The sequence below is a fragment of the Lethenteron reissneri genome, chromosome 7, assembly GCF_015708825.2.
Source record: "Lethenteron reissneri isolate LAM-NWPU_2019-01 chromosome 7, ASM1570882v1, whole genome shotgun sequence".
Taxonomy (NCBI): domain Eukaryota; kingdom Metazoa; phylum Chordata; class Hyperoartia; order Petromyzontiformes; family Petromyzontidae; genus Lethenteron; species Lethenteron reissneri.
The window spans coordinates 13219104-13235591 of record NC_083785.1 but is presented as its reverse complement, the minus strand read 5'-3'; the positions used below and the strand labels follow the sequence as shown (position 1 = coordinate 13235591).

The following is a 16488-nucleotide window of genomic DNA, read 5'->3' as shown; positions in this document are numbered from 1 at the left end:
TCAGAGCACTGAGCCCATATCCCTGAAATCATTGGTCTGAATCTGGGCAGCCACTCATAATAAAACAGCTTCTCAAGTTCTAGATTTGAAGCTTTCGTGACTGCAAGGATTTATATTCTTAGGTTTTTTCGGTAAAGTCACGTAGGTAAAACATTAAAATTAATAAAAGTAAAATAAAATAAAAATCACGACGTTTCGGAGGCAACACAAGCTTCCGTCTTCAGGTGGAACCGTCACAGCCACGACAGCTGCATCAAGTAAATGAGAGATTGCAGGAGCTACCACTCTCTCATTTACTTGATACAGCTGTCGTGGCTGTGACGATTCCACCTGAAGACGGAAGCTTGTGTTGCCTCCGAAACGTCGTGATTTTTATTTTATTTTACTTTTATTAATTTTAATATTTTACCTACGTGACTTTACCGAAAAAACCTAAGAATAAGCTTCTCAAGTGCATTGGATTGATGGTTTCAGCCCAGTCACCAATAGCTGCATTAAAATCATACGAAATATTTTGGGGTTTTTTCACTTGATTTGGGAAATAATTCAGCTGAGAATCAAAATAAATGTTTGTATGATTATTATTTATTCAACATTAATATCTACGGGGTGATACAAACAGGTGATGTAGGTTACAAACATCTTCTCAAGCAAAACTTGTTTTTTTTCTACTGCAGCTTTTGCGTTTCTAAGATTTTAAAATTGCAATTAACACATTTTGCAGGACATATAAAAGGTGTGGATGAAAAAGCTTATTCAAGTTTAAACACACTTGTAACATCATCTTCTAGGGATGTTGTCTGACACAAGGTGGTGAGCTGTAAGCTGCAAATGTTCCAAATGAAAGTATTTGAGTTGGAAATGTATAATTGTATTTCTGTATGATAATTTTTTTTATCATTGCCTGTTAATATTTATCGTCGTCATCGGCAAAAATAAACTCTTCCCCTATTCAAGATTTTTTCTATCCTCTGCTAATGATGAATTATTTGACTTTAATTGTGGATGTAATTATTTATTAAGTATGTGTCAATTTCCTTTCTTTGCATACTTAAAACGTATCGTCTCTCTTAAAGTTAATTTCATCTCGAACTTTACAACTAAGTGTCCTGAGATTGTGGTGCATTTGAGCACTTTGCATTAAAATTGGAAATGTATTTAGTCGATACTGTATCTGCAATGTCCTTTTGTCTTCTTTCCCGTACAGGAGCTGTTAATAATATATGATTTGTTTAGCCCTGATTATGAAATCAGAATATAACATTTTAAATTTAATTTTACAGAGAGGAAATAACATTTAAAGAGAGCTATTATTTTCATATTGCAAGGAAATTTGATAATTTTTCAGACATTTTAATGCATATTGAACTGTCTTAGATGTCGATGTCGCTGGCAGTGGTGTGAGCTTGCAGGCCCAAATCTGGTCAACATCAATGTGCAGCATTCTTTATATCCCTGCCTCTTACCCTACTCATCCCCATTACAGTTTGCAACCATGACTTTTGTGAAAATTGTTATGCAACTATGGCATCCCATAGGGCCCCAAGGGAGATTCAGTGATGGGCCCCCCAGGGATACCAGGGACTCCAGGAGCTAATGGGCAGCCAGGCTATGGCCTGGAGGGTCCCACTGGACAGCCTGGGCTCCCTGGTGCCCAAGGGCCTCCGGGAAATCCTGGAGTAGGTGTGCCTGGTAAGTAAAATCCAACCAAATCTTTGGATTATTTTGCATTGTTCAATGAAGCTGTTGCTTTGCCACTGCGCCACTGAGAATTTGTTCTGAGACTTAAGGGGCATGCACTGAATGCGGAAGATCGACGACAATTGCTGCCTCTGTGCTTTGCTTCACGGACAGGAAAACCTGGACCACGAGGCCACGTTGGGGAGCACGGAATGCCAGGGTCCCCTGGCTTCCCCGGTTCTGCTGGCGAACCAGGGCCACCTGGCCCTCCTGGGCCGCATGGACCTCAAGGCCCTCAGGGACCTGATGGCTCTACCGCATCCTGCGATCAGAGTTCACTTGGGAATGGGGTAGGCCAGGCCTAGGCTCCCTACTATCAGCAATTATTTATAACAACCGGCAGTTGCCTTATTCCAATATTGGCAAATGCCTGTCTTCACCTGATTTGAGAAGAAATGCTTCGCTTTCTTTTGGTAAAAATTTTGTCAGTGAAAATAATTAAATAAACGTACAAACAAATAAGTCATTGTAAGAATTTACCATTAATATGTAATTCAGCAGCATTGAATACTACTCAAGGCACTTTATTATAAGAAAATTCACTGCTGGATGAAGGCATCCCGAAGGCATGTTGCGGTCATGGGGAGTGTTTGACCCACTCATATAAGAATGGAGTGGTGGTCACCTCTGTTTGTCACCCTGAGCCAAAATGCTATGGCCGGGCTATTTTCTCCAAAATAAAACCACTCTTGACTTCATATATATCATTGTATCAATATCAAAGGAATGAAGGATTTAAAAATACAACCTCCCAATTGTCAGCCAAGCAGTGGCCTCTGACTAAGCAATTCCTAACGAAAACCAAATTCAAGTATTGTGACCTTTTTTGCACAGCGGGCGGTACAGAAACTCCAAAATTATCCTTCTTTTCGTGACATGGGTGCGCACGTTCACACGGAGCGGTCGTGTGTGCGCAGGTGCTTGTGTTTGGGAACCACCATGAGCTGGTCTCCCACAGGGCTCGAGACGGCTCCCTGGCTTATGTGACCCAGTCTGGGAATCTCTACTTCTGTGTGCCTGGAGGATGGAGAAAGCTGGCAGTAAGTTTATTTTCGTACGGTGCCAATCAATAGTCATTATTGGTTAGAAACATAATTGACAGCTTGTTGTCAATCTTTGAGTGGATGAAGGCCTCCCCAAGCTATGTCATGCACGGGGGTTGTTTAACCATACTTCACCATGCTAGTCAGTTCCAGGACAAGCTTAAATATCACTTGCCACCAATGGAGCCGGGTCCATTGTGCAGTGCGCTAACCACGCACCACCCTGTTAGATATTATGGATGATTTAAATTCAAATTCCACTGACAAAAAGAGTCTGTGGATGTTTATACAGACTTAATGTTGTTTTATTGTCGAGTGTAATTTTACCATTCAATATAGATAAAGCAGGTCTTTGTTTTCAGTAGGTCATGTGCTAATCAAAGCAATTGCATTTAGCTGGTAATCATTTACTGTAATGTTCAGTAGATTACTATAAAGCCGTTATTTTATTAATGGGTTGATGCAATGAACATATTTGTTTTTAATCCCAATAACCAAGAAAGAACATGCTGTACCAAGTGTCAATAGCCAAAAATTGTTATTATAAATCAATAATAGCCGACCTGCATCTTTTGAGATGTAATATAATTTCTCGATGGGTAAAGGATTTACAGAAATATCCACTTGTGAGTTACAGCCATTCTTTTCAATACTCTTCACCATCTAAAATAATCACTTACAGATAAAAAAAAACGATTGCATTTGTATGTCTGGTGAAAAAGAACGTTGTCTAAATTTATAATTTGGTCCTTGTGTTTCTAGACTGTCACCAGAGAAGTATTTGGTATTAAAAGTAAAACATGTATCTGTGATTTAACAATGTGTTTCCCTTTACCCTCAGATTGGTGAATTTGAGCCAAACACACTCAATGAGAAATTGGTAAGTGTGTTTGTTTTATATTCTTGGGTCTTTCGGTAAAGTCACATCGATAGGTTCAAAGAAAAGAATAACAAATAACAGAAAACTACGTTTCGATCGCAACACAAGCGGACTTCAGAAGACAACCACTTGCGTTGCGATCGAAACGTCATAGTTTTCTGATATTTTTTTATTATTTTTTTGAACCTAGCTACGTGACTTTACCGAAAGACCCAAGAATATTGATTCCTGCAGTCACGAAAGCTTGAAGTCATGTGTTTGTTTTACTTTAGCACGAAAACTTGATGGAAATCACTTGAGTTTCAATGATGATAGTGATTATTGACATTTGATTTTAGCTAAATAATCAATTGCATTGTGTCCCTGTTTGTTTTACCTGTCGTGTATATGCGGCACGTCCTAAACTACTCTTTCATTTGCTCTGTATCAGTTGTATCGACGTTCTCATTTGTAGTGTTCATCTCATTCCTACTGTTGACTTCGTTCTGCCTGTTACGCTTCTACTCCTGTGTTGCCTTGTTTGCCCTCTTGTTCTCATGTTCATTACCCGTCTCATTTGTGCAGTCTCATCGGTCGTATCTTGTTTGTATTGTGGATCTCATATACTTTGTCCGTTTTTATATTATATTCTTGGTTATTTCGGTAAAGTCACGTAAAAGGGTAATAATGAAATAATAAAAATAAAACATAATAAAATGAAATTCTCACGACGTTTCGGCCACAACGCAAGCAGCCGTCCACAGGTGAAGAAACAGAGCCTCTCTCCTCCCACCCAGCTTAAAATACGCTGCCAAGCTTAGCAGTGTTCATTAAGACGTTGTCTTTCCGACAGCTTTGTTTCTTCACCTGAGGACGGCTGCTTGCGTTGTGGGCGAAACGTCGTGAGAATTTCATTTTATAATGTAACTTTACCGAAAGAACCAAGATTATGAATCCCTGGAGTCACAAAAACTTTTTATATTGCCTTGCTTGTACTATTCGTGTCATTTGTATGAAACTTGTCTTGTTTGTACTGCCTTATTTGTCTTGCCTGTACTTTTTTTTAATTTGTATCGTCTTGTGCATACTATTTGTATTAACTATATCGCTTGTTTTTGACTCATTTGTATCTTGTCTATTACATTCTATTGTTTATGTTGCTTGAAATGTCAGTATCACTGGTATTGTCCAGTCAGCTCCGTTAACTTCAATGTAACATCGGTTTACAACAATCAGTTCTCACGCTCGCAATTCAATCTATGCATCATGAGCATAAAAATCTACTTTCATCAATGAACTGATGCATCGTAACGTTCATATTAATTGCTTTCCCCACTCCATGCCCATGCAGTTCCTCCCCTACGTACATCACCAGTCAGAGGTGTCTGATCAGGGCTTGGCAGCGCAAAGCGGCGGAAAAACTCTGTGGACAAATGGACGTTCGCACGCTGTACGTGAGTCCAAGCTGCAGCCAGGGCCTTTGTTACGTCGCCATGCTCTGCATGCTGCTGCGGGGGTCATGGCGGTTGTTGTCTGTGCCTGGCAGTGATACCGAAACATGTGGTGGCTGGTAATGATCATGGTCAGCCACCTTCAGATTAACCTGAGCGTAATGAGTGGACGGTTACAGCCTAGATTTAATGAATCTGTTATACGTGGGTTTTTAATCAGTTTAGGCTAATTCATGTGATGTTTCTATCTATCAAACAAATTTCTTTGGTGATACTGCTGCATTGGAAGTGTTGCGTAAACACAAATGATTAAACAAAAAAACTCAGCACATTAGTCAATAGCACTGCGGCCTTAAAAGGAAAACTATATCACAGGCGACGTTTCGGGCGATGGCTCTTTATCATGGCACATTGACTTTATTTGTTATCTGTATATGTAGGACGATAGAAACATGGGGAAAAAGTCATTCGAATTAAAGGGTGCTATTTTTCGGTTATGATGAAACTTTCTAGATTTGAAGTTTTCGTGACTGCAAGGATTCATACTCTTTGGCTTAAGTGTGTACACACTTAAGCGGTGTGCTTTCACTACGTTGTCCCCACCTGAAGAAGGACGCTTGTGTTGCGCCCGAAACGCCGTGATTAAATTTATTTTAATATACTTTTTTACCTACGTGACTTTACCGAAAAAACCAAAGAGTATGATGAAACTGTGAGTCTACAGATAACAAAAGTAGCTCTATGTTGTATTGTGCTATCTTGTTTACAAATACACATTTTGCTGTGTTGCCATATGCATTTAAACTCAAGTGTCTAATGCAAATGAGGTGTTTGATTTCCATGAGATCCTATCAGGATGTAAATTAAGGCTATCCACCTCGTTCTGAAGTGCCCTTTTCTATGGCCGTTTTAGGAAATAATGCGTGAGGATTTCAGGGCTGTAAGAGATTCCCGAAGGATTTTCATGATCTCAGGCATCCACTCCAAAATAACACTTTAAATGTGACTAGTGATTAAGCGTAAAAGATGGGCTTAAAATAGTTTGCAATTTAACACGATCCGCACACTCACTCCACACCTACGCATGTGACATGGCGATTGATGCATGCTCACCTTCCTTCCAATGGCTCAGTGGTCCAAAAAGGAAGACTGACTTCGAATTTTAGATGGGGGTTGATTGAATTCATCCCTCTGGGGTTGATGACATGAGTACCACTTTTTGATAAAGTCCACAGTGGTTGTCCAATGGAGAGACTCATCCTGCCATCAGAACATGTAATGTACACCACTGGCTCAGCTCTGCCTCCGTTTTTTTATTTTAGAAAAATGATCACTTTGACTTGTTTTGACATTTCATATTCCTTTGTGTGCTGTTCACAATCTCACCCTCGCGCGCACACCATGCTGGTCCGGCACTGCAGCTCTACATGGCAGCCCTAAACACGCCGGTAATGGGCAGCATGGGCGGCCTGCGGGGCGCGGACACACAGTGCTTCCGCCAGGCGCGCAGCGCCGGCCTTACCGGCACCTTCCGAGCCTTCTTGGCCTCTCCCAACCAGGACCTTAATGCCATCGTGGACCGTGATGAGGCTGCACAGGTGCCCATCCTCAACCTCAAGGTGAGCGGGGGGGGGGGGAGCCCCCCTATTGGCTCATGGGTCAGAGCACTGAGCCAGTACTGCTGAGTTCAGCCACTAAACTGAGTTTTAAAGTACGGTGAGTTGATATCGTCAGACTGATCACCAATGGCCAGCTCTGAGAATAAAATAAATATTTCAATACCATGAAATCATCACTTCTTAGCATGTGGAGGGATAACATAGACATTTGGTGCAATATGCATCCATAGGCCAATCTCTAAAGGTGGGCAGGTGGCATCGTTGACCCTCTTACTTGGCCAAGTTTTGTCTTGCACATGTGCAGGCCATTTGAAAGAGAAGAGAATAACGATGAATTGTGCCGTCATCGCCGTTGTCTCTGTTGACAGAACGAGCTGCTCTTCTTCAACTGGAACAGTCTGTTCACTGGAGACGGGGCCTCTTTCAACCCAAATGCGCCCATCTACTCCTTCGACGGGGGCAACGTGCTCACAGACTCCAAGTGGTCAGTACTGATTTCATGACCTCGCAGGCCCGATACAGACAGATAGGAGGGGATAATGCTCGCACTTCACATGGATAGTTGATTTAATGCTTTCGTGACTGCAGGGATTCATATTCTTGGTTCTTTCTGTAAAGTCACGTAGAAGGGAAATAATAAAATAATAAAAATATAACCTAATAAAATGAAATTCTCACGACGTTTCGGCCACAACGGACGGCTGCTTGCGTTGTGGCCGAAACGTCGTGAGAATTTCATTTTATTATGTTTTATTATTTTATTATTTCCCTTCTACGTGACTTTACCGAAAGAACCAAGAATATGGATAGTTGAATGTCTACTTGCTGTACTGCCGCCTATAGATACCACCTATTGCCTACAGGTGGCAGTACAACAAAATCGTCTCATTATCCATCAACCCTACCCCTTAGTTTCCCATTTTAATGGAGTGTTTTATTAACCGACTTACTTGGAAAAATAAATATTGTGAGTTGGCTAAAGCAGTGGGTCTTCCTCACGAGTCATGATTATAGTAGCCAGTGTTTTATTATCATACATTTTTAACACAGTGTATTTTTCAACTGTCTGGAGCAAGACCAAAAAAGTTAAGGCAGGTGCTGGCATGTGGAACCAAAATAGATCCTTCTTTGTCTTTATAGATCCCATGGCACTTTGCTAACTACTTCGCTTTTTGTGAATCCCCACTAATGATGCATGCAGTCTCCTAGGAGGTCTAGTACTTCCCAGCCCCAATATCATTTTAAAGTTAATGATAAATGGCACTACAACCAAAATCAATAACTGAGAGATGTTTCAAAGTTTAACTCTGTTGAACTTATTTAATCAATATCGGGTTCTGAATTGCCATTTTTTTGCAGGGCATAAACCAGACCCCTCAAAATGAAAAAATAAATGATTTGCTTGAGTCCCAAAAGCGCTTGGCCCGCTATTAGCGCATGATGCTGACATGCGCTTCCGATGTGCGCTGCAGGCCCTTCAAGCTGGTGTGGCACGGCGCGGACGGGCAAGGGCGCCACAAGCATGGTCCACAGCTGCACTGACTGGCGTAGCAGCAGCGATGACGTGGGCCAGGCCTCGGCCCTGCAGTCAGGGCGGCTGCTGGATCAGCACACGCACCACTGCGCCAGCCACTTCGTGGTGCTGTGCGTGGAGAACAGCTACCGGCACCACCTGCACCAGCACGGCAAGCGGAAGAAGTAGATGGTGCCCAGCGGTGGTGGAGTTGAGTGGAGTGCAAGCGGGGTTCTCATTGACAAGGTGTCCTCGGAAGCTCAGAAAAATTTTTACCTTTGTGTCAGATGTTCACCCCACCCCCGGGAGAGATCTTAATCATCTTGTCATCTTGACGGTGGTCTTACTCAGGAACAACTATCTCCTTCAGATCTTTTGTAATCATGGATTTCAGATCTTAGTTTCATTGAGTCATCCTGTTGCCTGCCTACTGCATGGATTTATTGAACATAATTTAATTCGGGTCTCTGAGAAACCATCTCATCACGTGACCACATCAGTTTCCTACTGCAGGAACATCAGAGTAACCCTCTCACGTAGGTCTCGGGAAAATCAGGCTGTTAGAACCTCAGTATTCATCTCGTTAAATCTGCCCAGTGCAAAGGGATCACAATAAATCACCCATTTGTTACTGTATGTCATCAGGAGGGAGATAGCTTTATCATATCACTGTGTCACCTGTCACATAGGGCTCAAATAGGCCTTTCACAGTTGCCATTTGGATCCAGCAGAGAGATCAGCACACGTACAAGGAGCCTTATCTGTCCTTGTGTTGCATTTCTGTAAAGGGCATTGTAGGTTCCATGACAAAGTGTGGGCAGTTATATTAACGGGTACAGGACGAGTGGTGTAAGTCATATTTGCTGTATGTCACTGCACACTTGCAAAAGCGAACCTTTTGGGTTGCAATATTTTCTGTTTTTCATGTCATGTGTGGGAGGTCGTGATGTCTCTTTGCACTTTCAATCCAGTCAAACATATTATTGACCACGCTTGGTCACTGAACAGCATTTTTTTTTTGCATAGACCCTACCCTCATGAACGATCCAGAATATCCTGCAAACAATACACGCCGGGGGTGATAGATGTTCCAGCCTCACAACAAAATCACGAGAAATGCCCACAATGATGCGCAGACCTTACATATTAATACACACAGCAAGTAGCTGCACAAATCTGCCTGATTGTGCTTCACGGGTAGTATACATGCCCCCCCACCCACCCACAGATGAGAGCCTGCCACGTATGTCATAGGGGCCGTTCATAAATGACGTCACGCACCTAGGGGGGGGTTAGACATTTGTGACGATGTGTGACGAGGGGTGGGGGGGGTTGAGAAATGTGACGTCACAACATCAGAGTGCAGCGCCACATTAAATACGCACTACAATGACAATAGTTTAAAGTTATTTGAAGCATGTTTTATTTTAAAATGGAAATATTTTTTTTGGGGCGGGGGCAAAGCTTTCTGACGTCATATTTGAGGGGGGTCTGACTTTTTGTGACGCCGTGTGACGAGGTAGGGGGTCAAAAATCGTCCAAAATCGCGTGACGTCATTTATGGACGGCCCCATAGGTATTTTTTTTTAAAACAGCGTGGGGGATTAATAATGAATGAAGTGTCAACAATTTACTCCGCTGGGTAGACGTGGGAGGCCACTGATGGTGCTGCAGTGTAAAAATAAATGCACTGAAAAACCACGGATGTATATTTACTCTGCATTTTGTTTGCCAGTATAATGTTGTGTTATCGACAGTGTGCTTTTAGTTATCTCCTATTGCCTCGTGACATATCAGTTTTATCTCACTGTGCCTTGGGTCACTCTTCCACTGAATACTAATTCATCATTTTTGCTTGAATAATAACAACGAATGCCAAAAGCAAAGGTAACGGTCACATTCATTAAACTAAAAAGGGGTTGAAACAAAAAAGTGCCTCTGCGTTGTTTTGGTTGAGTTGGCATTCAGTGCTGCATTTACCAGGCTATGCCGAGCACAGTCGTTAGAATATGACATGAAAAGTCCTATGCAATGGTGAACACATTAGGTAAGTACATTGAAGTGTGTTCGATGTTCTACCTATTTTAAATGCTGCCTAGGTCGTATTGCAAAAACGTGTGTTAATCGACCGTGCTTGCTATACTCGAGAAATGATACTTCATATTTTAATTGGCAATTTGATACCATGAAAGATTCAAAATGTTGTCTTGCATTTACAACAGCCTCTCCCGGTTGAATGTTTTACAAAATACCATTGGCGTCCTGTCCATATCAAAACAGATAAACGATTTGGATATAATTACAGTCTAAGGGGCTCGTTTATACTGTATGGGCACCATAAAGCACAACAACACATTCACTCAGTGTTAAAATAGTTGAATTTAAAGTGGTCTGTTCGTTTATGACAAACATCTTTAAGTTCCTTAAGTCCGGATGTCTCCAGCACAGCATGACAGATGTTTTTTTATCGCTTTCTTGCTTGCTTGCTTTTGTGATCATCAGCAACACTGTAGCCAGTTGTACCATTTCCACAAGGAAGTAACAGCTATCCATTAAAACCATTTGCCTCAAATTCACAGCAAAAAAAATTCGCTTTCATATAAAAAAAACCTTGTTTATGAACAAATTAAAATGACTTTGTTAATGAAAAAATAGAGGAGAAATTATATAGACGGCGTTTCTGATTGGTGTTATATTACTCGTTTTATTTTCACGGGACGTTAAAGAAAGGTCAGTGTTCACGAAGACCATTGTCACGTGTTACCGTCATTATGGCGCGTGCCCTACACATGTGGTGGAAATAGAGTTTGGCGTGGAAAACTTAAATTCCGCAGGACACAGGAGTGCTTCAGCCTTGCATCGTGTTAGTTGAGAGTCCATGATTGTGGCAGTGTTATTGAATCATTGGTTCCAAATGCTGAATTGTCGCAGTTGTGAAAACGAGTGCTACAGTGGCCCAAATTGCTAAAACACACCTTTGGGAACGATTCGCTGCCATATTTCTCCATGACGATCAATAAATACAGCCAATTGTTGAACATGCGATGTATTTTTAAGATTGCATTAGTGCCAATTGAAGGAACATTTACAAATGGAAATATTTACTCACTCTCTGTGTGTAAAGGGCAGGCAATGTAATGGCAGAACCTTGTTGTTTTATTGCTTATTGTTGGAAAATCTACCGGCTTAAAACCAGACGCTCTGTTATATTATGTTGGTGTGCCAACAAAAACAATGTGATTTATGAAATTTGGAAGTCTTGTCAAGTTTGAATGAATCCCATGACAGCCCTGAAAACATGGACTTGGTATTTGGAAAGTAAAAAAGCAAAAACTTTCATAAGCCGAACTGCTGTCGCTCACAAAATTGCATCCGCAAAAATCATGGCATTGCCACAATTCTGAAAATATACCAACGGCTGACGTAAGCTGGATGAAGCACAATCTATTTATTTGTAAAACTGCTGTCAAAATGGTAATTTGTGCTATTAAATTGTTGGATTTTCAATGCCACCACGAGAAACATTGTTTTGAGAAGATAAGTAAAATGTCAATATGTTCTCAATAAACGCTCATCTTGCGAAGGCACCGGCCCCTATGGGCTCTGGGTGCGAGTTTGTGGGTGGAAACCTTACAGATAGAAATCCTCGAACAATATCACCACAGCCCATTCTCCACAATTTCAAATCTAAAAACAATAACTTGTTGAATAGGTCAGTAGATATGTTTGTGTTTTTGTAATTTTCTAAGACATACATTTGCTGAAAATAAAACAAGGTGCTAACTTTATTACATAGTGCTGCAATTCCAAGAATTTTCATGAGGTTAATCAAGATTGTGTTTTAGAATTGTGTTCTCCATATACACGGTAATTGTATAATTTTACGTAGAATTGGGCGATATAATCCCTGTGAGTGATGTCCATTGAGTCCAGTTTTGGAATTCCGTGTAAGTCCAGTATATGTTTTCCTGAACACTAATAAATTGCAGTTGACAAAAACTGGTCGTCTTGTGTATTTCATGCTCGATTTGAAGTTTTCGTGACTGCAAGGATCCATACTCTGTTTTTTTCGGTAAAGTCAAGTAGGTGAAAAAATAAAAATTAAATTAAATTAAAAATAAGAATAAAATAAGAAATCTAATTTAAAATTTAAATAACCAAATTTAGTTATTTCTATTTAGAAATGACTAAATTTAGTTATAAAATGTAGTTATTTCAAATGTTTTTAATTGTATTCTAATTTTTATTTATATTTTATTTTATTTTTATTTTTTCACCTACGTGACTTTACCGAAAGAACCAAAGAGTATTTCATGCTAATTTGTCACCACTATGCTAGCTTGCAAGGAGTTATAACTGCTCAAATTCCACCCCCTAAAATGTGTCAGGGGCACAACCGCTACAATAGCCGCATGTGGTGGTGTGTAATATTTGCAGGGCAGGCCCAGCTCTGATTCGATACCAATGGACACCAGTGTGTGTGGAGCCAGGGATCAAACCGGGGAAACCAGGACCGCAGTGCAGTGTGTGTGTGAACCAACATCGCCACTGTCAAATGCGCATGGGTGTGTAAAAGAATACACAATACGTATTTCACGTGTATTTAAAAAAGCAAAATAAAAATAGCATTCCGATGATTAATGCATCCTCTGTGGTAATGCAAACCACACTCTGACATTTTAGTCGGCATTCCTGCAAATTCTGAAAATAGCAGTGATATATTGTCACATGATTCATTCAACGCTAAAGGTGCAAATACAATTGAAGAGAAAAAAACCCTTGGTGCTAAACCAATTTGTAAACGTATTAACAGCCAGCGGAAGTTGAAACATCAAACGGGGATTGGGAAGCGCAGAGTGGAGGGGAAGAATAATGTTCACACGTGTTTCTTTGACTCCATCAATCTGCCGAGTGGCCGCATTTTGGCTGAATACAAATCAGAGATTCGGGATTATTGTTCTTTACGCCACGTATCCGACCTCCACATATCTGCCCTCACCAATTTATCTCCCACACTCAGTGCTGTATGTGTGCACGGTGTAACTGTCATTTTTTGTAGATGTTTACAAATCCGACCTTTGCAAATGACACACGGTGACATCCCGTGTGCATTCGCTCCCTTCCTGAGCGCAGCAAAGCGTGTAGCTACATTTAAAGCAGTTTGCACTTTATTTTTGTTAAGTAACTTATTTTTATTCTTGGTTCTTTCGGTAAAGACACGTAGAAGGGAAGTAATAAAATAAAATAAAAAATAATAATAAAATAATTCTCACGACGTTTATTTTATTATGTTTTTTTTATTATATTACTTCCCTTCTACGTGACTTTACCGAAAGAACCAAGAAGATGAATCCCTGCAGTCACGAAAGCTTTAAATCGAAATTTAACTTATTTTTGTCTGGTGGTTGTTACTGTCATATTTTTTAGCCGTTCGTGTATTCGACCTTTTCACATATCCGCCTATGCCTCAGTCCCCAGGGGGTCGGATATGCGACGTTGTACTGGATTGTTCAGTCAAATCAATGCAGATGGTAAATTAGACTACATAACAGCATAGCATTTGTTTGGATAAATAGGAAGGCATGATGGAGTACAATATTTCGTTTAGCAGTGCCATTTCCATTTTATCCATACACATCACTGCTTATGCATAGAAAGTATATATTTTGTATGCGTTTAACGAGGTAAAAGTAAGGAACAGTTTAAAAAGCACACAGATACGCACTCTGTATACATATTTAGTTTCTGCGTTTTCTCATCGTTTACAGATTTGAATTAGGGGCACCTTTACGAGTTGTAATCTGGGTCAGCTGCAATAAAACAAAAACCTATGACCCCCAAGAGAGTGGAGCACAACTGTGGGCATCTTTAGCCTTTATCCTATTCACCTCCATTATCTTAGCAGTTTCACACAACGGAACGAGGAAATCAAGCCAAACACAATTGGTGTTACCCCACAACAGCCACGTGCACTAAACAGTGATAATAATAATACTCCACCTAGTACAGTATGTAAGCTGTGTTTAAATACAGTGTATAGATACTGTGTATACACGTGTAGTGGCTTCCTTCATCCCGGAGAGACTGTGCAGGAGGCGTGAAGAGTTCAGATATCACTCACCACTGGTGCTAGCCATGGCTGAGAATTAAATTCAGGTGGACAGGTTTGTAAGGTAGTGCGCAAGCCACTGCACCACTGCTCCACCCCATAGTAACTTTGAGGTCCGTAAAAATGGGGACCACGTGTGGGAAGTCAACTATGGTCAATCCTGCTCAAAGACTGGCTCCACCATGGAAATGTGGCGTTTTCACTGCTGACTCTGGACTGGAAATGCAGTCGAGTGCCGTGGTCATGGAGGATTTGCTAGACACGCTGCCTTGTGACTGGAATTGCAGCAGGGATTTTATGTATAGGCATTGAGAAAGAAAAATGAAACAAACATGTATGACAATTATATGAAATGGATTTAGAAAGCTGTTGAACTGACAATAATTATAGGTAAGCTCAGTCAAAAGGTAGATGGGGAGTGGGGGGGCACAATGAATGGAATTAGGTAAGCCCGACCTTGAAGTGGCAGCATGGCTCATCGGTCAAAGCAGTGAGTCAGCACTACTCCGATCCTGGATTCCCATCTGGGCAGCCACCTGTAATTAAGCCATATTCTCAAGTGCATTGAATTGATGGTCTCAGCCCATTCACCAATGGCTGCACAAAAATAGTGTTGAGTGATTATTAGTCTCAATTAATTTGAGCCAAAATTCCAGATCTGAGAATTAAAGATATTGGGTTGACTGCCATTTGATAAACATTTCTCCATGCAGGGCGCAAGGATAATGTCACACCCTCTACTGTAGATAAAAGTTGTCACTCGAGGTAATTTGAAGGGATCTCAGAAATAATTCTACAATATGTCCTTCCGTGACACCAGATACCTAGCGTGGGGTGATGTACAGGTCTGCAAGAGTTTATCATGGCATGATGCCTTTACTCGACTGATCCGATAACACAGTTGGAACAAACAAAAGTTTCGCCTCTGTTTCCACATGTGCTGCTGGAAAGAAGATTGTAGGCGGGGCTTGGTGACGTCACTGGGTGTGGCTTGTCGGGGTTTTCCCACCTTGAGTAGGTAGGATGTGAGGTCAATCGCCAAAGGGAACCCGAGCAATTTATCACAAAAATGTGTCGATTCCAATTTTTAGTCAACTCACCCTCCGAGCTCTATACAAGAAACACGAGTGACACCTACTCTGATCCTAATGCTCCTGACCACACATGACCACTAGAGGTCATGGGAGGCTGCTTCACAGCCCTGTTTTATGGCATCATGAGTCACAGGGCTTTTAAAGCTAGAGTGCCCCGATGAAATATGAAAAAATCCCACAGCGATGGCAAGGGATGTGGATCACCTTCACCACCGGAAATCACGGCGATGCACTGATATACTTACTGGCAACGCTCATCGTTGACAACTGGTGATTGCGATGGCTATACAGAGGATAACTAGAGAGGCATAGAGATGAAGACAGACACAGGCAAATAGACAGATAGATAGCTGCACGTGGAAGATGCAGACAAATGCCAGTGTGACAGACCAGGGGACAGACAGAAAGACACAACAGAGGATGTGTGGATTTACAGCCCATTCTGCAGAACAATAAAAGATGCCTCCAGACACAGCCTAGCATTCTACGTTTAATTATTTTCAAAATTCGCTCATGTGTTCCACAAACAAGCCCTGCATATGCTTATTAAGCAGATGAGGATACATAATGATCTGTTGTCTGGATTTGCCAAGATCTGTGTTAGGGACGATAGGAGCTAATTTATAATAAAAATACTGTACGATACATTTTGGCTCCAGGTTACAAAACAACACGTTCAAGATCGCCCAACGACACAATGCATCTACCTGCAACGCATGCAAGGTGAAATGTGATTACATTAGGATCTGTCGGGTGCCCTGCTGTTGTGATGAATTAGACATTCAATATTATATTACGTTATTGCGTGTGCAGCTAATATGGAAGTGTGCTATGTGATATATTGCAATATCTACTTACATTCTGCATGAAGCAATGTCGCAGGGCTTAACTCATCTGAATTCTACTACTTAAAAACGTTGGGGCTGATATTGATGATCACTCGTTCATTTGAAAGGTCTTCATCTCATTATACGTGTCCTTTCAATGGGTGAACTTCCCTGCATTCCAAAACATTATTTGTAAAGATGAACACATTGAGCTGGGAAATGTTCATGGTTGA

General features: G+C 41.1%; 2 protein-coding genes across 2 annotated transcripts in view; both read left to right on the top strand.

Moving 5' to 3' along the window:
* Nucleotides 1–12193, top strand: part of LOC133358326 (collagen alpha-1(XV) chain-like) — a 51287-nt gene extending 39094 nt beyond the window's left edge. Inside the window, 9 exon segments of the mRNA XM_061576596.1 lie at nucleotides 1539–1692; nucleotides 1855–2030; nucleotides 2658–2780; nucleotides 3625–3663; nucleotides 4994–5092; nucleotides 6515–6712; nucleotides 7081–7196; nucleotides 8185–8239; nucleotides 8241–12193. Coding sequence (XP_061432580.1) covers nucleotides 1539–1692; nucleotides 1855–2030; nucleotides 2658–2780; nucleotides 3625–3663; nucleotides 4994–5092; nucleotides 6515–6712; nucleotides 7081–7196; nucleotides 8185–8239; nucleotides 8241–8414 — 1134 coding nt within the window. The 3' untranslated portion in view covers nucleotides 8415–12193.
* Nucleotides 12194–16092: 3899 nt separating this feature from the next.
* The window catches only part of LOC133358320 (mitogen-activated protein kinase kinase kinase 12-like), a 74886-nt gene continuing 74490 nt past the window's right edge, over nucleotides 16093–16488 (top strand). The window contains exon 1 of the mRNA XM_061576583.1: nucleotides 16093–16151. The gene's annotated coding sequence lies outside the window, so the exon portion shown is untranslated. The remainder of the gene's footprint in view (nucleotides 16152–16488) is intronic.